The following is a 20509-nucleotide window of genomic DNA, read 5'->3' on the forward strand; positions in this document are numbered from 1 at the left end:
TAGTAGTAAGTAAACAGACAAAGACTGCATACATCCGCAGACTAATTAGGAGTAACATATTGGGTCATTTATCTTTTCTATTATTTTGTCAACATTATTAAGGACACGAGGTAGAAAATGGATTATTAATCTTCTTGTTCATTTACTGTTAATATCTGCTTACTTTCTCTTTTAACATGTTCTATCTACACTTCTGTTCAAATTTGATAATCACTTATTTTTCTGTTTTTTATACTTTACATTAGTTTTGGATGGTACCACACTTTTGGGTATCAATCCGATACCAAGTCATTACAGGATCATACATTGGTCATATTCAAAGTCCCCATGTTTCCAGGGACGTATTTCCTGAGTTTATAAACATACTATACAGTTTTAAAAAATGAAAAGAAGATGTTGTGAGGCCAAAAAATATCGACGTAATCATAGTATTATCGACTAGATACGGTCCTGTACTTGGTATCATTACAGTGGATGTTAGGTATACATCCACCAATGGCGTTTGTTTACATTTTGTCTCCGGTGAGCTATTGTATCCTCCTACAGTGTGTAGTGAAGCATGTTTAGCTATTCCTCGTCCTCCAGTGATAATTGTAGTTGTAAGAAAGGTACTTAATTTGTCGCCATGGAGGCGATAATTAGTGATTTAGAAGTTGCAAAAACATTGCAGACTGGGGCTGGACTTTAGTTTCTAGCTAGCTAGCCATGTCTTAAAGCACCTCTTCCTGAGGGCGTTTCAGTGTTATAACTTCACCTTTATCTTTACTTTTTAAGCCAAGATGCGTCTGGTCTCCCTTTTCTGTCTACACACTGTGTCTGCTTGTAAGTACTCAGTGTGTGTGCGCTGCCGAACATGCTCCTCTGCTGGTAAAACGAGCCAAGCCACCACTTCGTGGTGTCTTGGCTGAGTGAGCAGGTGTCGGACACCTCAGTCACCTTGGACGTATCCTCGCTCATCCATGCGGACTGGACACTGGCCGAAAGTGGAGTCGGCTGTCTTGGTTGCTTTGTTGGGTCTGCTCCTGTCTCTGGCCATGCTCCCTTCACACCTGCGGACGATGGCGTGGAACACCGCAGAGGCCACCACAGTGGATATGTTTTTTTTACTTTTTATTCATAGCTGTATGTAGAAGTGTCTGGTTGTATCTGCTGCTTTAATGTCTTTAATGTCCTCTGTGTTCTTTGATGTTTGATGTTTCCCTCTTACACACATGGAAGAGGGATGTGTACCATGGCTATGAGTTGTTTTTTTTTTTTTTGTTTTTTTTTCCTTGGCCTCAGTCTGCACCTCCTCTCCAGGGCCCAGGCTGAGACCGATTTTTTTAATTATTTTTTTTTTAATCTTCTATTTTTTCTCCCATCCCCCCCCCCCCCTCTTTGTTTACCTGTATCTCATCTTTTTTGTAAGGGGCGCTGGAAGCCGGCTGACCCGTCAGCGATCCTGTTCTGTCTCCCTGTAATGTTTGTCTAAACTTGAATGGGATTGTGCTGAAAATTTAAATTTTCCTGAAGGAACTCTCCTGACGGAATAAATAAAGTACTATCTAATCTATCTAACGTGGCGACGACGGGCGCACGGTGTGGGTTGAAGACTGGTACTTTTTAGAGGTGGTATAGTATCAAATATGATTCATTAGTATCGCGGGACTATACTAATACCGGTATACTATACAACCCTAAAATGAAGTATTGTTGGTGTTTTTTTAATGCATTTTTAAAGTGATTTAGAGGCAGAATGGATTCCTCCCACCTACAACAATGTAAATATTAAAAATTAGAATGCAATGAAAACCAACAAACAGTTGTCTTCTTGTCTCTCATAATGATTGTGAACAATAGGCAAAATTTCCCCCAAAAAAGTGCAGTTCCTCTTTTTTAAATTGTTTTCTCAAGGTGTGACGTACCTGAGCAGCAGCATCCTTGAGCACCAGATGTTTGATGGTGGACTTCACCGTGATTTCCGCTCTGACCAGCAGCTCCAGGGCGCTGACTGACGGGAACTCCTGAGACGTGAAAACCCCTCATGATTGGCATCATCATAAGACTCTCTTTTTAATTCTGCAAAATATCAGTTTATATAAGTCCAACACCGTACCTCGATGAAGGTGCTGTTCCACAGCCGGCCGTGGATCTTAAGCACCGCCTGGCCGGAGAAGCTGTGAAGAGGACATTGGAAGAGAACGCAGCGCGCCGAACCCAGGAGACAATCCTGCCAGAAGGAAACGATCATTAGTTTGAGTCATTTCCATATTTTATGTCAGATCTAATTATTTCAATATTTGTTTAGGTTTTCAGACACATTGTTATAATACTCAATTTTACCACACCAAAAAGACAAGATAATTCTATTGAGACATTTCTTCTAATTGTCACACCGCGGTGAAGGAATTCTTGTCTTGGTTTTTTCTGTCTTGTGATTTGCATATTTTATTTTGAAAATCAACTCCTCTTGTTTCAGATCACGGGCCCTTCCTCTTGTGTCACCAGTCTGACGTCATCCCTGACCCTTGATTGTTTCCACCTGTTTCCCATTACCATCATGTAATCATGTAAGCTCATGCCTCCCCTTGTCCTGTGCCAGATCGTCTCGAGCTTTCGTGTCACTCTAGCATCCATGTCCATATTTGTATCCATGCCTTGCTTCTTCCCACGTTTACTTCCTTGGAACAGGAAATCTCTTGCTGTAATTTTGAATTTTACTTTTTCCTCCTTTGAGGAACCTTTGTTATTCTAGCCTTCGTCCAACCTATTTGGTGAGTTTTTGTATTTTTCTAAATACAAAAATAATTTTTCTAAATGATTTTTGTTTATCTTTATCGAGTATTTATTTATAGTTTTTTTTTTGTTCTTCCTCCTGTTGGAGCGCTTTGTGTTATTTTTTATAGTAGATACGACTTTAATTGTAGTACGTCCTTTTGTTAGTTTTTTCCTCCTATTCTTTGGAGTGATTTTTGGTTTATCTTTTTTAGGAATTAATTCCGCAGATTTTGTTAATCATTAAGTATGTTATACTCTGGCTCTGGAGGTTTAAAAGTTGTTTCAAAATAAAAGCTTTATTAGAACCTCATCCCTGCATCTGGGTCCACTCCTTATTCCAATTCCTGACACTAATAATTTTAAATCTGATATCAACAGTAAACAAGCAACAATACCAACTTTTAAAAGTACTATTGGCCAGATTTGTCATGGCGTGGAGTCAAACCCGCGCTTCCTCTGCGGCTGGATATACGGACGCCTCCTCTGACAGCACGCCAAGGCGTTCCTCCATTGACAGCATGCTCAGACACGTCCCCACTTGTGCTGAGCGCAACACGCCCACGCAGAAACGAGCCTGCACACAATCAGGAATCAAAACACCTGGACTTGACGAGAGGGAGCGACACAAAAGACCAGTGAAGCCAAGAGACCTTCGCCAGAACGTAGCCAATCTCCCTTGAGTAAGCAACACGTCTGACACCACTCCCTTGTTCTTTGCTCGCCTTCTTGTGCTCTTCATTTGTCCCGACTTGATGTCTTTTGTGTTTCCCACAGTGTTTTCTGTGATCGTGTCCTGCCTCACGACCTCCTCCTGGATCTTTGCTTGCCCTCCCCGATCCTTGACCACTGCTTGGAACCGGACATCGTTGCCTCTCCCCAGCCCCCGACCGCTTGCCTCACTGTTGACTGCCTCTTTGCCTTCCTCCTTGGATTCGACGAAAGATACATCCAACACGCAAAGACAACACCCTCTGGTAAATTCCACATTGTTATTTCCACACATCGTCCACATTCATTCTCTAGTAGCATCTACACCCCACACATTCATCCAAGGTTTTAATAAACCTTCTAAAACAGCAGTTCAGTCCTGGTGTTGCCTCCTTCCCTTTGCCTGTACACAACAAGATTTACAAAAACCCAAAACCAGTGAAGTTGGCACCTTGTAATTCGTAACTACAAACTACAAACAGAATACAATGATTTGCAAATCATTGCGGGGGCCGTCTACGGAGCAGACGCCAGCGGTGTGATCGGAAACGCGGATGTCGAGCGGGGCTAAAAACAAAGCAGAAGGCTAATCCCCACAGAACACCACTTCCCTCCATCATGAAGACGGATTTAAATGAAAGATGCGAGACTACTGGTCTGGGTAAGGAGTCAGTTAAATTAGAACACGTTTTTTCTGCTTTGAGTGTTTCAATGTTGGACATGTGTTTTACTGAGGTGACTAACTATGATGCGTGCAGTTTATCAAAGCAACAAACAAACAATCGGAAAATCCCCGTTACTGAGGTGGCTAACCATGATGCGTGCAGTTTATCAAAACAACAATCAAACAATCGGAAAATTCCTGTCGTATCAATTCCTAGATATGGTCGTAACTATACTAAATGCACTGGGCGTAATAAACACAACATTATTAATATTGCTACTACGGATAATTTGATCAAAAAATCCCTAAAACAGCCCACTACTTATAATATAGGTTTTTTAAACATAAGATCATTGTCTCCCAAAACGTTGTTAGTTAATGATATTATCAGAGACAACAATCTTAACGTCATCGGTCTCAGCGAAACCTGGCTTAAACCAAACGACTTTTTTGCGCTAAATGAGGCATGTCCTCCTAACTTTACACATGCGCATATTGCCCGTCCGCTTAAAAGGGGTGGGGGGGTCGCACTAATATACAACGAAAACTCTAACCTTAGTCCTAACATAAATAATAAATATAAATCGTTTGAGGTGCTTACTATGAGGTCTGTCACACCGCTGCCTCTACACCTGGCTGTTATCTACCGCCCCCCAGGGCCCTATTCGGACTTTATCAATGAATTCTCAGAGTTCGTTGCTGATCTAGTGACACACGCCGATAATATAATCATAATGGTGGACTTTAATATCCATATGAATACCCCATCGGACCCACCGTGCGTAGCGCTCCAGACTGTAATTGATAGCTGTGGTCTCACACAAATAATAAATGAACCCACGCATCGCAACGGATAGACCTAGTGCTTGTCAGGGGTATCACCGTTTCCAAAGTTACGATACTCCCGTATACTAAAGTATTGTCCGATCATTACCTTATAAAATTCGAGGTTCAGACGCATGTTCGTCAAACTAATAATAATAATAACTGCTATAGCAGCCGCAACATTAATACAGCCACAACTCTTGCTGACCTACTGCCCTCGGTAATGGCACCATTCCCAAAGTATGTGGGCTCTATTGATAACCTCACTAACAACTTTAACGACGCCCTGTGCGAAACCATTGATAACATAGCACCGCTAAAGTTAAAAAAGGCTCTAAAAAAGCGCACCCCGTGGTTTACAGAAGAAACTAGAGCTCAGAAATTATTATGTAGAAAGCTGGAACGCAAATGGCGCACGACTAAACTTGAGGTGCACCATCAAGCATGGAGTGATGGTTTAATAACTTATAAACGCATGCTTACCTTAGCTAAAGCTAAATATTACTCAAATCTCATCCACCGTAATAAAAACGATCCTAAATTTTTGTTTAGTACGGTAGCATCGCTAACCCAACAAGGGACCCCTTCCAGTAGCTCAACCCACTCAGCTGATGACTTTATGCAATTCTTTAGTAAGAAAATTGAAGTCATTAGAAAGGAGATTAAAGACAATGCGTCCCAGCTACAACGGGGTTCTATTAACACTGATACGATGGTATATACGGCGGATACTGCCCTCCAAAATAGTTTCTCTCGTTTTGAGGAAATAACATTAGAGGAATTGTTACAACGTGTAAATGGAATAAAAAAGACAACATGTTTACTTGACCCTCTTCCTGGGAAACTGATCAAGGAGCTCTTTGTATTATTAGGTCCATCAGTGCTAAATATTATAAACTTATCACTCTCCTCGGGCACTGTTCCCCTAGCATTCAAAAAAGCGGTTATTCATCCTCTTCTTAAAAGACCTAACCTCGATCCTGACCTCATGGTAAACTACCGACCGGTGTCTCACCTTCCCTTTATTTCAAAAATCCTCGAAAAAATTGTTGCGGAGCAGTTAAATGAACACTTAGCGTCTAACAATCTATGTGAAACCTTTCAATCCGGTTTCAGGGCAAATCACTCCACGGAGACAGCCCTCGCAAAAATGACTAATGATCTATTGCTAACGATGGATTCTGATGCGTCATCTATGTTGCTGCTCCTCGATCTTAGCGCTGCTTTCGATACCGTCGATCATAATATTTTATTAGAACGTATCAAAACACGAATTGGTATGTCAGACTTAGCCCTGTCTTGGTTTAACTCTTATCTTACTGATAGGATGCAGTGTGTCTCCCATAACAATGTGACCTCGGACTACGTTAAGGTAACGTGTGGAGTTCCCCAGGGTTCGGTCCTTGGCCCTGCACTCTTCAGCATCTACATGCTGCCGCTAGGTGACATCATACGCAAATACGGTATTAGCTTTCACTGTTATGCTGATGACACCCAACTCTACATGCCCCTAAAGCTGACCAACACGCCGGATTGTAGTCAGCTGGAGGCGTGTCTTAATGAAATTAAACAATGGATGCCCGCTAATTTTTTGCAACTCAACGCCAAAAAAACGGAAATGCTGATTATCGGTCCTGCTAGACACCGAACTCTATTTAATAATACAACTCTAACATTTGACAACCAAACAATTAAACAAGGCGACACGGTAAAGAATCTGGGTATTATCTTCGACCCAACTCTCTCCTTTGAGGCACACATTAAAAGCGTTACTAAAACGGCCTTCTTTCATCTCCGTAATATCGCTAAAATTCGCTCCATTCTGTCCACTAAAGACGCTGAGATCATTATCCATGCGTTTGTTACGTCTCGCCTCGACTACTGTAACGTATTATTTTCGGGTCTCCCCATGTCTAGCATTAAAAGATTACAGTTGGTACAAAATGCGGCTGCTAGACTTTTGACAAGAACAAGAAAGTTTGATCACATTACGCCTATACTGGCTCACCTGCACTGGCTTCCTGCGCACTTAAGATGTGACTTTAAGGTTTTACTACTTACGTATAAAATACTACACGGTCTAGCTCCATCCTATCTTGCCGATTGTATTGCACCATATGTCCCGGCAAGAAATCTGCGTTCAAAGGACTCCGGCTTGTTAGTGATTCCCAAAGCCCAAAAAAAGTCTGTGGGCTATAGAGCGTTTTCCGTTCGGGCTCCAGTACTCTGGAATGCCCTCCCGGTAACAGTTCGAGATGCCACCTCAGTAGAAGCATTTAAGTCTCACCTTAAAACTCATTTGTATACTCTAGCTTTTAAATAGACTCCCTTTTTAGACCAGTTGATCTGCCGTTTCTTTTCTTTTTCTTCTATGTCCCACTCTCCCTTGTGGAGGGGGTCCGGTCCGATCCGGTGGCCATGTACTGCTTGCCTGTGTATCGGCTGGGGACATCTCTGCGATGCTGATCCGCCTCCGCTTGGGATGGTTTCCTGCTGGCTCCGCTGTGAACGGGACTCTCGCTGCTGTGTTGGATCCGCTTTGGACTGGACTCTCGCGACTGTGTTGGATCCATTGTGGATTGAACTTTCACAGTATCATGTTAGACCCGCTTGACATCCATTGCTTTCCTCCTCTCTAAGGTTCTCATAGTCATCATTGTCACCGACGTCCCACTGGGTCATTATTGTCACCGATGTCCCACTGGGTGTGAGTTTTCCTTGCCCTTATGTGGGCCTACCGAGGATGTCGTGGTGGTTAGTGCAGCCCTTTGAGACACTAGTGATTTAGGGCTATATAAGTAAACATTGATTGATTGATTGATTGAAATCCTTTTCAACCTATATTCAATTGAATAGACTGCAAGAACAAGATATTTATTGTAATGTTCCAACTGTTGTTCAGGTGGAATTATTTCCCATTCTTGCTGAAGTTGTTCATCAGTCTCTGTTGTGTTATTTTAGGCTTAATATTGCACCACACATTTTCAATTGGAGACAGTTCTGTACTAACAGGCAGGCCAGGTTTGTAACGGAATTCTTTTACCATGAAGCCATGCTGTTGTAACACTTTGCTAGGCATTGTCTGGCTGAAATAAGCAGGGGCGTCTATGATAACGTTGCATGGATGGCGACATATGTTGCTCCAAAACTTGTATGTACCTTTCAGCATTAATGGTGCCTTCACAGATGTGTAAGTTACCCATGCCTTGGGCACTAATACACCCCCATACCATCACAGATGCTGCCTTTCCAACTTTGCGCCTATAACAATCCGCATGGTTCTTTTCCTCTTTGTTCGCCGGAGGACACAACGTCCACACTGTTGCGATCCGTGACTCGGATCTTCACATATTATTGTTTGTTTTTCCATCTTTGTTCTCATTCTCCGTTTGATCGGTTTATTTCCCATTTAGTCCATCACCATGGTTACTTATTAGTTTCAGCTGTTACTCCCGGTTCCTGCACACCTGTTCTGTTAATCACCTTCCCTTTATAAGCCTTCCTCTTTTCATTCTTCTGCCTGGGACTCTAGTTTTTACACAACGGTACGTCTGCTTTGCACTTTTGCTTACATGCAATTCCTGTTGTATTCTCGCGAGCTCTCACGCTGCGCAATTTTATTTATTCTTAGCTCTCATCCTAAATGTTTTGTTTTCCCCTTTGTGTGCCTATGTGCCAGTTTAGTTTACTATTTGTTTATCCTAGCTTTCATGCTAGCGTCTTTTGTTTGCCTTTTCTTAGCTCCAGTATTTTTGTTTTCTAGCACCTTTTGTTATTCAAATAAATAGTTAAACCTTACCTTTGCTGTGTTCTATTTCGAAGCATCCTCGAGGGAATCGAACCTGGCACCACGATGCCAAACAGACGTAACACACAGTTTCCAAAGACAATTTGAAATGTGGATTCGTCAGACCACAGAACACTTTTCTACTTTGCATCAGTCCATTTTAGATGAGCTTGCTGTTGCAACAATTCCAGCCTCAAGTATTTTTGAATACGATTCCAAAAGCTTAGAACACCTGTTTTTGGGCAGTTTTGCCCATTCATCTGTGCAGCACCTCTCAAAGCCCCATCAGAATGAATACAAAGCGTTGGTGTTCATCCATGATGTCTCTGTATATTGCTGCATTCATCTTTCCCTATATCCTGGCTATAGTCTCCCAATGCTTGCCGCTGAAAACCATCCTCACACCATGATGCTGCCAGCATTATACTTCACTATAGAGATGGCATTGGCCTGGTTTCCTCCAAACATGATGTCTGGGATTTACACCAAAGAGTTCATGCTTTGTCTGATCATAGCAGAAAATGTTGTTTCCCCATGGTCTGAGAATTCATCCATCCATTTTTCTACCGCTTATTCCATTTAGGGTAGCGGGGTCTGATAATCTTTCAGGTGAATGTTCACAAATGTTTTACAAAGATATGGCTTCTGTTAAAAGAAATTAAACTACAATTCTCTACAATGAATCACTTTAAATTAGATTACGTTAAGTTAGAGCAGTGGTTCTTAACCTGGGTTCGATCGAACCCAAGGGGTTTGGTGAGTCGGCCTCAGAGGTTTGGTCGAGCCTCTGCCGCGGAGGTCAAGACACACCTGACTCATCGTGTAAATAAAAATTTCGGCGTATTATGAATACAGCAAAAGAGCAGAAGTCACAATGTGTGTAATTTGTTATGAGTTAATGGACAGTGTTGGTTTTGTTCTTTGAACAAGGTGATGTTCATGCATGCTTCATTTTGTGCACCAGTAAAAAATACATAATTTTGTCTTGAATTTGAAAAATGTATATATATATATATATTTTTTTTTTTTTTTACTAAAGAAGGGTTCGGTAAAAGCGCATATGAAACTGGTGGGGTTTGGTACCTCCAACAAGGTTAAGAACCACTGAGTTAGAGTTAATAATTACATAACATTATAATTATATTATAATATGTCACATTACATTACATCACATTGGATTCAATTAAAATACATCACATCATATTAAGTTGAATTACAATTTCATTACGTTAGACTGAATTGAATTAAATGCAATTAAATGGAATTACATTGAATCGAAACACAAACAAGAAATACAAAAACAATGAATTTAAACTCAGCAATTGCTGGTTGGGGAAAAAACATAAATAAAAAAAATAACAAGCAATGTTGTGAGTTCTATTTATTAGCCATACCAGTTTAAGAGACTTGCGTCTTTCTGAAGCCGCCACAGCAGGAGAAGTTCGCTTCACGTTGCCTTTGATCATTTCTTCACCTTCGTGGTCCGGATGAGAGCGACGAGTCCGTCCAGCCTGCTGAGAATACACACAGACAGTTAAATACTTTTTAAGAAAATTGTTTATCTTCATTCTCTTGGTGTGATATTTTTTTTAAACCTTTTTTTTATGGTTACTCCCTTGTTATAAATGTATTTATTTTGTTACCTACCTCAAGTTGTCTCAATTATTTTTTTCTTTGTTTTTATCAGGCTGCCAGAAATCTTCTGGTGATTATACATTAAAATCTTGGGTTGAGTGAATCGATCCAAGTATTAACAGTGTCTATACCAAGGGCAGTATCAGTATAGGATCAATACTAGTGTGATGTGATTGATATTTTTCAATTCTCATTCATATTTATTGTCACAAACATAATTATTTGTTATATTGTTTGCATCATTACATGCATTACTGTACTGTTATATTATTATTGCATATGTATTAATATTGCATATGTATCAACATTTATTTTGTATTGTTCACGTCAAACACGGGAGGCATCTACAGGGACAAGTCAAATAATTTTAATGACAATCAATAATAGTTTATGCAATAATTTCCGATTTTTGACTGCATTTTAGCCAAACAGTCATATTTGTTAAAAATGAAAACTCAAGGCAAAAAGTAAAAAGTATCACAATCCGTATCGGCAATATTGTAGTTACTTGTTTGGAAACTTACTTCACACCAGTGTTGTCCCGATACCAATACCGAAGTATTTTGATATTTTTTGGTACTTTTCTATAATTTTCTAAATACAGGGGACCACAAAAAAATTGGATTTTTGGCTTTATTTTAAATAAAAAATCCCAGTTTACATTAAACATATGTTTATTATTGCAAATTTGTCCTTAAAAAAATAGTGAACATACAAGACAACTTGTTCTTTAGTAGTAAGTAAACAAACAAAGGCTCCTAATTAGTCTGCTGACATATGCAGTAACATATTGTGTCATGGGACGGCGTGGCGCAGTGGGAGAGTGGCCGTGCGCAACCCGAGCGTCCCTGGTTCAATTCCCACCTAGTACCAACCTCGTCACGTCCGTTGTGTCCTGAGCAAGACACTTCACCCTTGCTCCTGATGAGTGCTGGTTGGCGCCTTGCATGGCAGCTCCCTCCATCAGTGTGTGAATGTGTGTGTGAATTGGTAAATGTGGAAGTAGTGTCAAAGCGCTTTGAGTACCTTGAAGGTAGAAAAGCGCTATACAAGTACAACCCATTTATCATTTATTTATTTATCTACCTATTATGTTTTCTACGTTATTAAGGACAAGTGGTAGAAAATGGATTACTAATCTAATGTTCTTTTAATGTTAATATCTGCTTACTTTCTCTTTTAACATGTTCTATCTACACTTCTGTTAAAATGTAATAATCACGTATTCTTCTCTTGTTTGATACTTTACATTAGTTTTGGATAATACCACACATTTGGGTATCAATCTGATACCAAGTCGTTACAGTATCATACATCGGTCATATTCAAAGTCCTCATGTGTCCAGGGATGTATTTCCTAAGATTACAAACATAATATAAATTTTAAAAAAAAAAAGAAAAAAAAAGATTTTGTGATGCCAAAAGATATCCATGTATTCACAATAATATTGACTAGATACGGTCCTGTAATTGGTATCGTTACAGTGGATGTCAGGTGTAGATCCATCCATGGCGTTTGTTTACATTAAGGGTGTCAAACTCATTTTAGCTCAGGGGGCCACATGGAAAAAAATGTACTCCCAAGTGGGCCAGACTGGCAAAAACACGGCACAATAACTTAAAAATGAAGACATCTTCAGATTGTTTTCTTTGTTTGAAAATAGAACAAGCACAAATGTACAAATCATAATGTTGTTAGGTTTTTTTTACACTTAAAAAGTTGCGCTTAAGCATTTTTTTGATGTTATTTATATTTTCTGATTAGATTATGTGACATTGTTATTGAGTCAACTCATTGGTGTCTATCAAGACAAAAACGATGATATCAAAACAAATTACAGGATGTTAATTATCTAGTTTGATCATTTTCCATGACTTATGTACTAATATAATGTGGTTTATTTTGTACATATGTAGCATCATCTACAAAGATACAAAGAATTGCTATTGTGACATCTAGTGGACACATTTAGAACAGCTGTTTCCTTCGTTAAAAAATTTCCGGTTAAATTTTGTACTTAGCAAACTCATCCCGCGGGCCGGATAAAACCTGTTCGCGGGCCTGTACCTTTGACACCCCTGGTTTACATTGTGACGCCGGTGAGCTACAATGTGTAGTGAAGCATGTTTAGCTATTCCTCGTCCTGCAGTGATAATAATACTTGTAAGAAACTCACCGTATTTTTTGCCATGGAGACGAGGATTAGTGATTTAGAAGTAGCTAAAACACCGCAGACTACAACTGGACTTTAGCTGAGGGCGCTTCAGTGTTATAACTTCACCTTTATCTTTACTTTTTACACCAAAATGCATCCATTTTCCCTTTTCTGTCTACACACTGTGTCGGCTTGTAAGTACTTTGTGTGTGCGCGCTGGCGAACATGCTCCTCTGTTCGTAAAACCAGCAATGACATGACGAGACGATGATGTACCGAATATGATTCATTAGTATCGCGGTACTATACTAATACAGGTATACCGTACAACCCTACCACCCACTTTAGTTTATCCTAATTTACACTAACTTAACTTAGCTACATCCAGCGTGTGGATGGTGCACTGAAGGCCTACTGAAATGAGATGTTCTTATTTAAACGGGGATAGCAGGTCCATTCAATGTGTCATACTTGATCATTTCGCGATATTGCCATATTTTTGCAGAAAGGATTTAGTAGAGAACATCGACGATAAAGTTCGCAACTTTTGGTGCAGAGAAAAAAGCCTTGCCTGTACCGGAAGTAGCAGACGATGACGTCACAAGTGTGAGGGCTCCTCACGTCCTCACATTGTTTATAATGGGAACCTCCAACAAAAAGAGCTATTTTTCCATTAATTTGAGCGAGGATGACAGATTTGTGGATGATGACATTGATAGCGAAGGACTAGAAAAAAAATGAAAATAAAAAGTAAAGTTAAAAACAAAAAAAGGCAATTGCATTGGGAGGGATTCAGATGTTTTTAGACACATTTACTAGGATAATTCTGGGAAATCCCTTATCTTTCTATTGTGTTGCTGGTGTTTTAGTGAGTTAAGTAGTACCTGATAGTTGGAGGGGTGTGTCCACGGGTGTTTTGACGCCAGTCTCTGAGGGAAGTCGACGGCAGCAGCAGGGATGGCGCAAGCTCAGCCTATCTCCGGTAAGAGGCGACTTTTTACCTCAATTTTCTCACCGAAACCTGCCGGTTGATAAGTTCACTTGACCACTGATCTATAGTAAAGCTTCACCTCCGGGAATTTTAAACAAGGAATCACCGTGTGTTTGTGTGGCTAAAGGCTAAAGCTTCCCAGCTCCATCTTTCTACTTTGACTTCTCCATTATTAATTGAACAAATTGCAAAAGATTCAGCAACACAGATGTCCAGAATACTGTGTAATTGCGCGATGAAAAAAGACGACTTTTAGGCGCAAATAGTGCCGCGGTAATATTTCTTGACAGTCCGTGACGTCACGCGTACACGTCATCATTCCGCGACGTTTTCAACAAGAAACTCTGCAGGAAATTAAAAATTGCAACTTAATAAACTAAAAAGGCCGTATTGGCATGTGTTGCAATGTTAATATTTCATCATTGATATATAAACTATCAGACTGCGTGGTGGGTAGTAGTGGGTTTCAGTAAGCTTTTAAGAAGGTGTCGCTCTCACCGTGTGATTGAGAGGCTGCGAGGGTTCTGCAAGCCAAGGTCTGTGCAGACTCAGCGGGTTCACGGCCCCGGCGGGCGTGCAGTGAGAGGCCGAGTGACCCTCAAAGTTCAAGCTAGCCGGGTACAGCAGCCACTTCCCGTTGGCCAGCTCGTGAGGCCACATGATGTTGAGGAAGGCGGAGCCGAGAGTTTGCAGGGCCTGCCCTGGATTGGCCACCTGTGAATAAGACAGCGTTGTTTGGTCTGTAAAATATGGGGGGGGGCACGTTTCTCTGTCAGTGACGTCGCTCACCACAAACTCAAAGTCAACGCGGCTGCCGACGTCCTCCAAGCTGTTCATAGCGCTTTCGCCTTTAACGGCGCCACTGAAGAACAGTTGGTGAGGGCGAGCCAGCCTGCAATAAAACACGACCACATCAGCTGCACAAACACACACACTCACACACACACTGACACACACATTGTCGAGTCTACAGTATTTGGTACTCACCCAATAACAGACAGGGGGAGCTCTATCACCACTTTAGCCATTGCTGTGATTGGCACCAAGTCAGGCTGCTCACTGATTCTGTGGAGCAAACAGAAGACGAGCAAACAATATCAATACAAATAAATATATAAATACAGTCATGGTCAAAAGTTTAAAAACACTTGTAAAGAACATAATGTCATGGCTGTCTTGAGTTTCCAATCATTTCTACAACTCTTATTATTGTTTCATCTGACATCACATGGCCAAAGATAAGACCTTCCGGAGGAACGTTCTGTGGTCAGATGAAACAAAAATTGAGCTGTTTGGCCACGATACCCAACAGTATGTTTGGAGGAGAAAAGGTGAGGCCTTTAATCCCAGGGACACCACACCTACCGTCACGTATGTTGGTGGTAGCCTGTTTTTCCGCCAATGGAACTGGTGCTTTACGGAGAGTAAATGGAACAATGAAAAAGGAGGATTACCTCCAAATTCTTCAGGACAAGCTAAAATCATCAGCCCGGAGGTTGGGTCTGGGGCGCAGCTGGGTGTTCCAACAGGACAATGACCCCAAAACACACGTCAAAAGTGGTAAAGGAATGGCTAAAACAGGCTAGAATGAAGGTTTTAGAATGGCATTCCCAAATTCCTGACTTAAACGCGTGGACAATGCTGAAGAAACAATTCCATGTCAGAAAAATTTTGTCAAGAGTGGTCAAAAATTCAACCAGAAGTTTGCTGGAAGGTTGTGGATGGCTACCAAAAAGCGCCTTATTGCAGTGAAACTTGCCAAGGGACATGTAAGCAAATATTAACATTGTTGTACATATGCTTTTGACCCAGCAGATTTGCTCACATTTTTAGTGGACCCATAAAAAATTCATAAAAGAACCAAACTGGTTGGTTTTCAAACATGGACTTGTTTCTTCAGCATTGTCCACATGTTTAAATCAGGACTTTGGGAATTATAGCCTAATTTAGCCACTCCTTTACCACTTCTGACGTGTGTTTGGGGTCATTGTCCTGTTGGAACACCCAACTGCGCCCAAGACTCAAACTCCGGGCTGATGATTTTAGGTTGTCCTGAAGAATTTGGAGGTAATCCATTGTCCCATATACTCTCTTTAAAACACCAGTTCCATTGGCAGCAAAACGGGCCCAGAGCATAATACTATCACCACCATGCTTGACGGCAGGCATGGTGTTCATTGGATTAATGGCCTCACCTTTTCTCCTCCAAAACATATTGCTAGGTGTTGTGGCCAAGCAGCTACTTTTTTGTTTCATCCGACCACAATACTTTCCTCCAAAAGGTCTTATTGTTGTCCAACAGCTCAATTTTTGTTTGATCTGACATCATATGGACAAAGATAAAACCTTCTGGAGGAAAGTTCTGTGTGGTCAGATGAAATAGTTGTAGAAATGATTGGAAAGACAGCCATGACATTATGTTATTTAAAAGTGTATGGAAACTTTTGACCACGACTATATTTATTTGTCAATACATATATGACAGATATATTTGACTTACGTAGTTAGCTGGAGGTCAGCGGTCAACTCTGTGGTTTCGATGGTGATGCCGGCCGTGCTCAAGTTGATGGAGAATTTTAACTTTAGAAAATAAAGAATGTTGTTGTTGAATCATATTTTGATTTTTGGACACCTTGTATATTTAACTGGTATTGGTCATAAAAAAAGGACATATTATAAACAGGCATATTGACTTTGTTTTAAATGTATAATTGTTATAATTACTACACAGTGCAAGAAGGAGCGCTATCCAGAGTCATAAGACTTTGCAACACACCTATGTGATTACTGTGATATTTTTTGTCGTAGTCTTCTATATATACCTGTACATATTAGTGAGAAACATGTAGTATTTTTTTTAAATTTTGTTTGTTTTTTATTACATTTTACTTGTGTTACTGTATGTAAAATTGTGCACTGCAACATTGTAGTTCCCCCATTGTGGGATGGATAAAAGTCCATCAATCAATCAATTAATCAATCAATGTTTATTTATATAGCCCTAAATCACAAGTGTCTCAAAGGGCTGCATAAGACACAACGACATACTCGGTTTAGAGCCCACAATCTATCTATCCTATCCTATTATTTTGTATGTCATTTTACATTGAAATATAATTTGTATATATTTTTTTTCAACTTGCAAATCATTCTGTCTTATACAGCAAAACAAAACAAATGTAACAAATGAAGCTTTTAAAGCATCAGTTTGGTGGAGGGTTTTATCTTTGGAAAATATACAACTTTCAGTTGAATTTACCAGGAGGAAAAGTCAAACAATTGAATATAACGTAAATATGTTTTATATATACGTGTGTGAATGTATAAACATTATATATATAAATGTTTTCACATAAATACAGTATGTGTATGTATATATATATATATATATATATATATATATATACAATGTTTTCACATATCTATGTATGTATATATATGTGTGAACACACATTATATATATATATATATATATATATATATATATATATATATATATATATATATAATATATATATATATATATATTTTCACATATATATGTGTGTGAATGTATAAACATTATATATAAATACATGTTTTCACATAAATATGTGTATGTATATATATATATATATATATATATATATATAAACATAGAAATATAGATATATATATATATATATATATATATATATATATATATATATATATATATATATGGAGTAGAATATACGTTAGGTCAGGAAGACACACAGAGGCTATTTTATTTTATATATAAAATCCCCTGAAGAGCAGGGAAACCTTCGAAACAGGCTTGTAGGGATGAATTAGACCCTGTGTTTTTTTCCCTGACCTAACTAATATATATATATATATTCATTTCTAATTTGAAATATTTTTTTGTATTTATATCCATTGTTCTACAGCGTAGAAAAAGTCAACCATTAAGAATCAAAGCACTTTTCAAAGCACTCACTGAAGCTCTCACCAATCAAAAGACAAACACATTTGAAAAACGATGTCACTGTGAGCTGACCTTCGTGTTTCTTTTAACCGGGTTCCCAAGGTCGCATTCTACTTCAGAACCATTCTGGTTGGCTTGACAGCGCATCTGGAAGTGAGTCAAGACAATTAGCAACGCTTTGAAAGTGTCAACATCAGACGTCGTGGTCTTACCTGGGAATTCACCCTGGAGCCGGCGTAGGACAGAGTTTTCGGAAGCGAAATAAGCAGCTGTGCGGCGTGGGCGTCGTCCCCGTCCTCTTCTGGGCTGAGAGGGTCTGATGGCATGTTTGTGACGGTGATCTCCAGCACCACCAGGCGCTGGTCGGACAAGGAGAACACCTGGACGTTGTCCTCGTCTCTGTGACGACACATGACAATTGCACAATTAAGTTTACTAAGATTAACCTGTTTATGTTTGGACCGCCGGTTTCTAAAAAACACTGACCTTGGCAGGGGAGTGAAAAGGTCAGAGGTCAGGGGTCGCGTTCCAAAACGGTAGCTCAGCTTCAGGTTGCTCTGACAGATTTTGTCGTTGCCGCATCCTTCGCGAAGGAAGTTCACCTTTGAGGAGAAACGAGACTTCAAGTTTACCAAAGATGGCTGTTAAAGTACTGTGAGTTGTGCTTTCTTATGGCAGGTTGGTAGAGTGGCCATGCCAGCAATTTGAGGGTTCCAGGTTCAATTCCCGCTTTCGCCATTCTAGTCACTGCCTTTGTGTCATTGGGCAAGGCACTTTACCCACCTGCTCCCAGTGCCCACCCACACTGGTTTAAATGTAACTTAGATATTGTGTTTCACTATATAAAATGCTTTGAGTCACTAGAGAAAAGCGCTGTATAAATATAATTCACTTCACCTCCGAGTGCAGCGTGTTGGAGGGCGACACATTGAGCATGGGAGGAAGTTTCTCCAGCCTGTTGGGTCCGGCGTGTCGGTGAGGAGGCATAGCTTTGATGGTGTGGGTTATGGACAAGGAGATGGGGCGCAGCTTGTCTTGGATGTTCTCCTGTCATGGAAGGAGTAATTGCCAAATATTAAATTATGAAATATTTTTAACTTGACAAAAGAAAGCAAAAAAACCCCAAAAACAAACAAAATATATGTATGTATATATATATATATATATATATATATATATATATATATATATATATATATATATATATATATATATATTAAAGATGGGCGGTTTGCGGTCTCATCCATGGAGTCCGCGGATAAACCGCGGGTCAGGCGGTTGACATGACGAAAAAATTGATTTTAATTAGATTCGGGCGGGTGGCGGTTGAACCATCCGGAAATATTTGATATGCATGGTTCTGTGATCGGTATCCTTTGCCATTCAAAGTGCCATTTAAGACCCATGTCATAGAACGAAGAAGACAAAAAGAGACACTATTATTCTGCTGAATGACTACCGGTAGTCACTCAGATAATAAATATTAACGCGTGCTTTGAAGCCATTGGCTTTGTCGCCTACAACAACATGTACGATCTGCTTGTCAGTCCAGCATCATGTTGTGTGTGGCTTCCGCGGCGACACGCACACGACTGCAAGGCATACTGGGTGACGCAGAGTACACTAATAGTTGTGATATAAACAATTTTAACACTCTTACTAATATGCGCCACGCTGTGAAGCCACACCAATTAAGAACGACCAACACATTTCGGGAGAACATCCTCACAGTAACACAACATAAACGCTACACAACAAATACCCATAATCCTTTGTATCCATGACTATTCTTGACTATTTTATATACCCCGCTAGCTGCAACACCACCCCCCCGCCCCCCCCTCATGCGTCGGTAAGGTGGGCGGGGTTGGGGCCGTGTGGGTGTAAAATATATTCAGGAAATGTCACAGATACAAAGGATTATGGGTATTTGTTGTGTTGTGTTTATCTTGTGTTACTGTGAGGATGCTCTCTCGAAATGTGTTTGTCAAACTTGTTGGGTGTGGCTTCACAGCGTGGCGCATAGTGGTAAGTGTTAAAGTTGTTTATATCACAAACATCAGTGTACTCTGTATCACCCAGTATGCCTTTCAATCTTGAACGTGTAATTGCGGAAACTGCACACAACATGTTGCCGGGCCAACAATCGGTTCGTACATGTTGTTAAAGGTGTCTGAGGCAATGGCTCCTCAGCAGGCCCATATTCATGTAATCAGGATAAACGCTGTTGGGTAGTAGCAGGAACGTTAGCGACTCCAATTGTCATCATTACTCTGTGAAACAGGTTTAAATAGCTTTGTGAGTGGTAAAGGCGGACAACCTCTGATGTATTTCAGCGGGCGGTTGGCGGGCGGGTACGGGCCTGATAAAATGTTGTTTCGGGTGGACGGCGGGTGGTTGACGACTTTGGTGATGCGGATGCGGATGATATAATTGCCTATCCGCGCATCTCTAGTATATATATATATATATTTATATATATATAGATTTTTTTTCCAGCAAAAGGGGGTGTTACTGACATGGAGCTGGAAGACAGCAGTGGTGCACGCCGGGTGCTTCTGGCGATGGAGCTCCACTTCCTCGGTCTGAGTGTACTCGGGCTCCAGGGAACTGCCGCCCAGGAAGTTGACGCGGTGCGGCAGGCCCAACTTCCTGCGGTCTGTGTCAGCTTCAAAGCGCACCACCAGTGCTTGAGGGGCGATTGGAACATAGAAAACGTCAGGATGTTTATTATTATGTATGTCTATACACTGATATATTGGTCGGACTTACTTAAATGAGGTGAGTAGTGGACTGGATGGGCTGAGAAGATGAAGCAGGCCTTGACCTCAATGCTGAAGGACACAGACGGGATGAGGACCACACCAGGAGAGAACTTGGTGTTCTTGGGATCACTTCTTACCAGACTCCGTCTCTGCCTCTACAGTTGTATTGAGCCATATCAATGAACTGCGGATCGATAGATATCTCCCGGATTACGTGGATGACCGGGCGAGACCTTTCAGGCACACAAAGGAATGATCAACAAGGCTCGGGTATA

At 40.5% G+C, this 20509-nt stretch overlaps 2 protein-coding genes across 6 annotated transcripts in view; one reads left to right on the forward strand and one right to left on the reverse strand.

Annotated features, from left to right (window-relative positions):
* Positions 1–20509, reverse strand: part of itga7 (integrin, alpha 7) — a 107273-nt gene that overhangs the window by 18438 nt on the left and 68326 nt on the right. For 3 of the 5 annotated variants that reach the window (XR_009804250.1, XM_061887174.1, XM_061887193.1), the window contains exons 10-23: positions 20372–20467; positions 20242–20303; positions 19989–20158; positions 18367–18516; positions 17956–18071; positions 17682–17868; positions 17542–17616; positions 16024–16103; positions 14511–14588; positions 14313–14415; positions 14022–14237; positions 10136–10255; positions 2096–2209; positions 1905–2003 (exon numbers count right to left, since the gene is read on the reverse strand). Coding sequence is in view for 4 of the 5 variants with exons in the window: in XM_061887174.1 (XP_061743158.1) it covers positions 1905–2003; positions 2096–2209; positions 10136–10255; positions 14022–14237; positions 14313–14415; positions 14511–14588; positions 16024–16103; positions 17542–17616; positions 17682–17868; positions 17956–18071; positions 18367–18516; positions 19989–20158; positions 20242–20303; positions 20372–20467 (1666 nt within the window). In the remaining variant the exon portion in view is untranslated. The remainder of the gene's footprint in view (positions 1–1904; positions 2004–2095; positions 2210–10135; positions 10256–14021; positions 14238–14312; positions 14416–14510; positions 14589–16023; positions 16104–17541; positions 17617–17681; positions 17869–17955; positions 18072–18366; positions 18517–19988; positions 20159–20241; positions 20304–20371; positions 20468–20509) is intronic. The other 2 variants (XM_061887183.1, XM_061887200.1) reach the window with 1 other exon arrangement.
* Positions 3271–5905, forward strand: LOC133542933 (uncharacterized). Its single transcript, XM_061887210.1, has 3 exons — positions 3271–3437; positions 3532–3731; positions 3948–5905. Exon 3 carries the CDS (start codon positions 4084–4086, stop codon positions 4984–4986), a length of 903 nt encoding a protein of 300 aa, XP_061743194.1. The 5' UTR covers positions 3271–3437; positions 3532–3731; positions 3948–4083; the 3' UTR covers positions 4987–5905.

The sequence above is a fragment of the Nerophis ophidion genome, linkage group LG02 (genome assembly GCF_033978795.1).
Source record: "Nerophis ophidion isolate RoL-2023_Sa linkage group LG02, RoL_Noph_v1.0, whole genome shotgun sequence".
NCBI classification, from domain to species: Eukaryota; Metazoa; Chordata; class Actinopteri; order Syngnathiformes; family Syngnathidae; genus Nerophis; species Nerophis ophidion.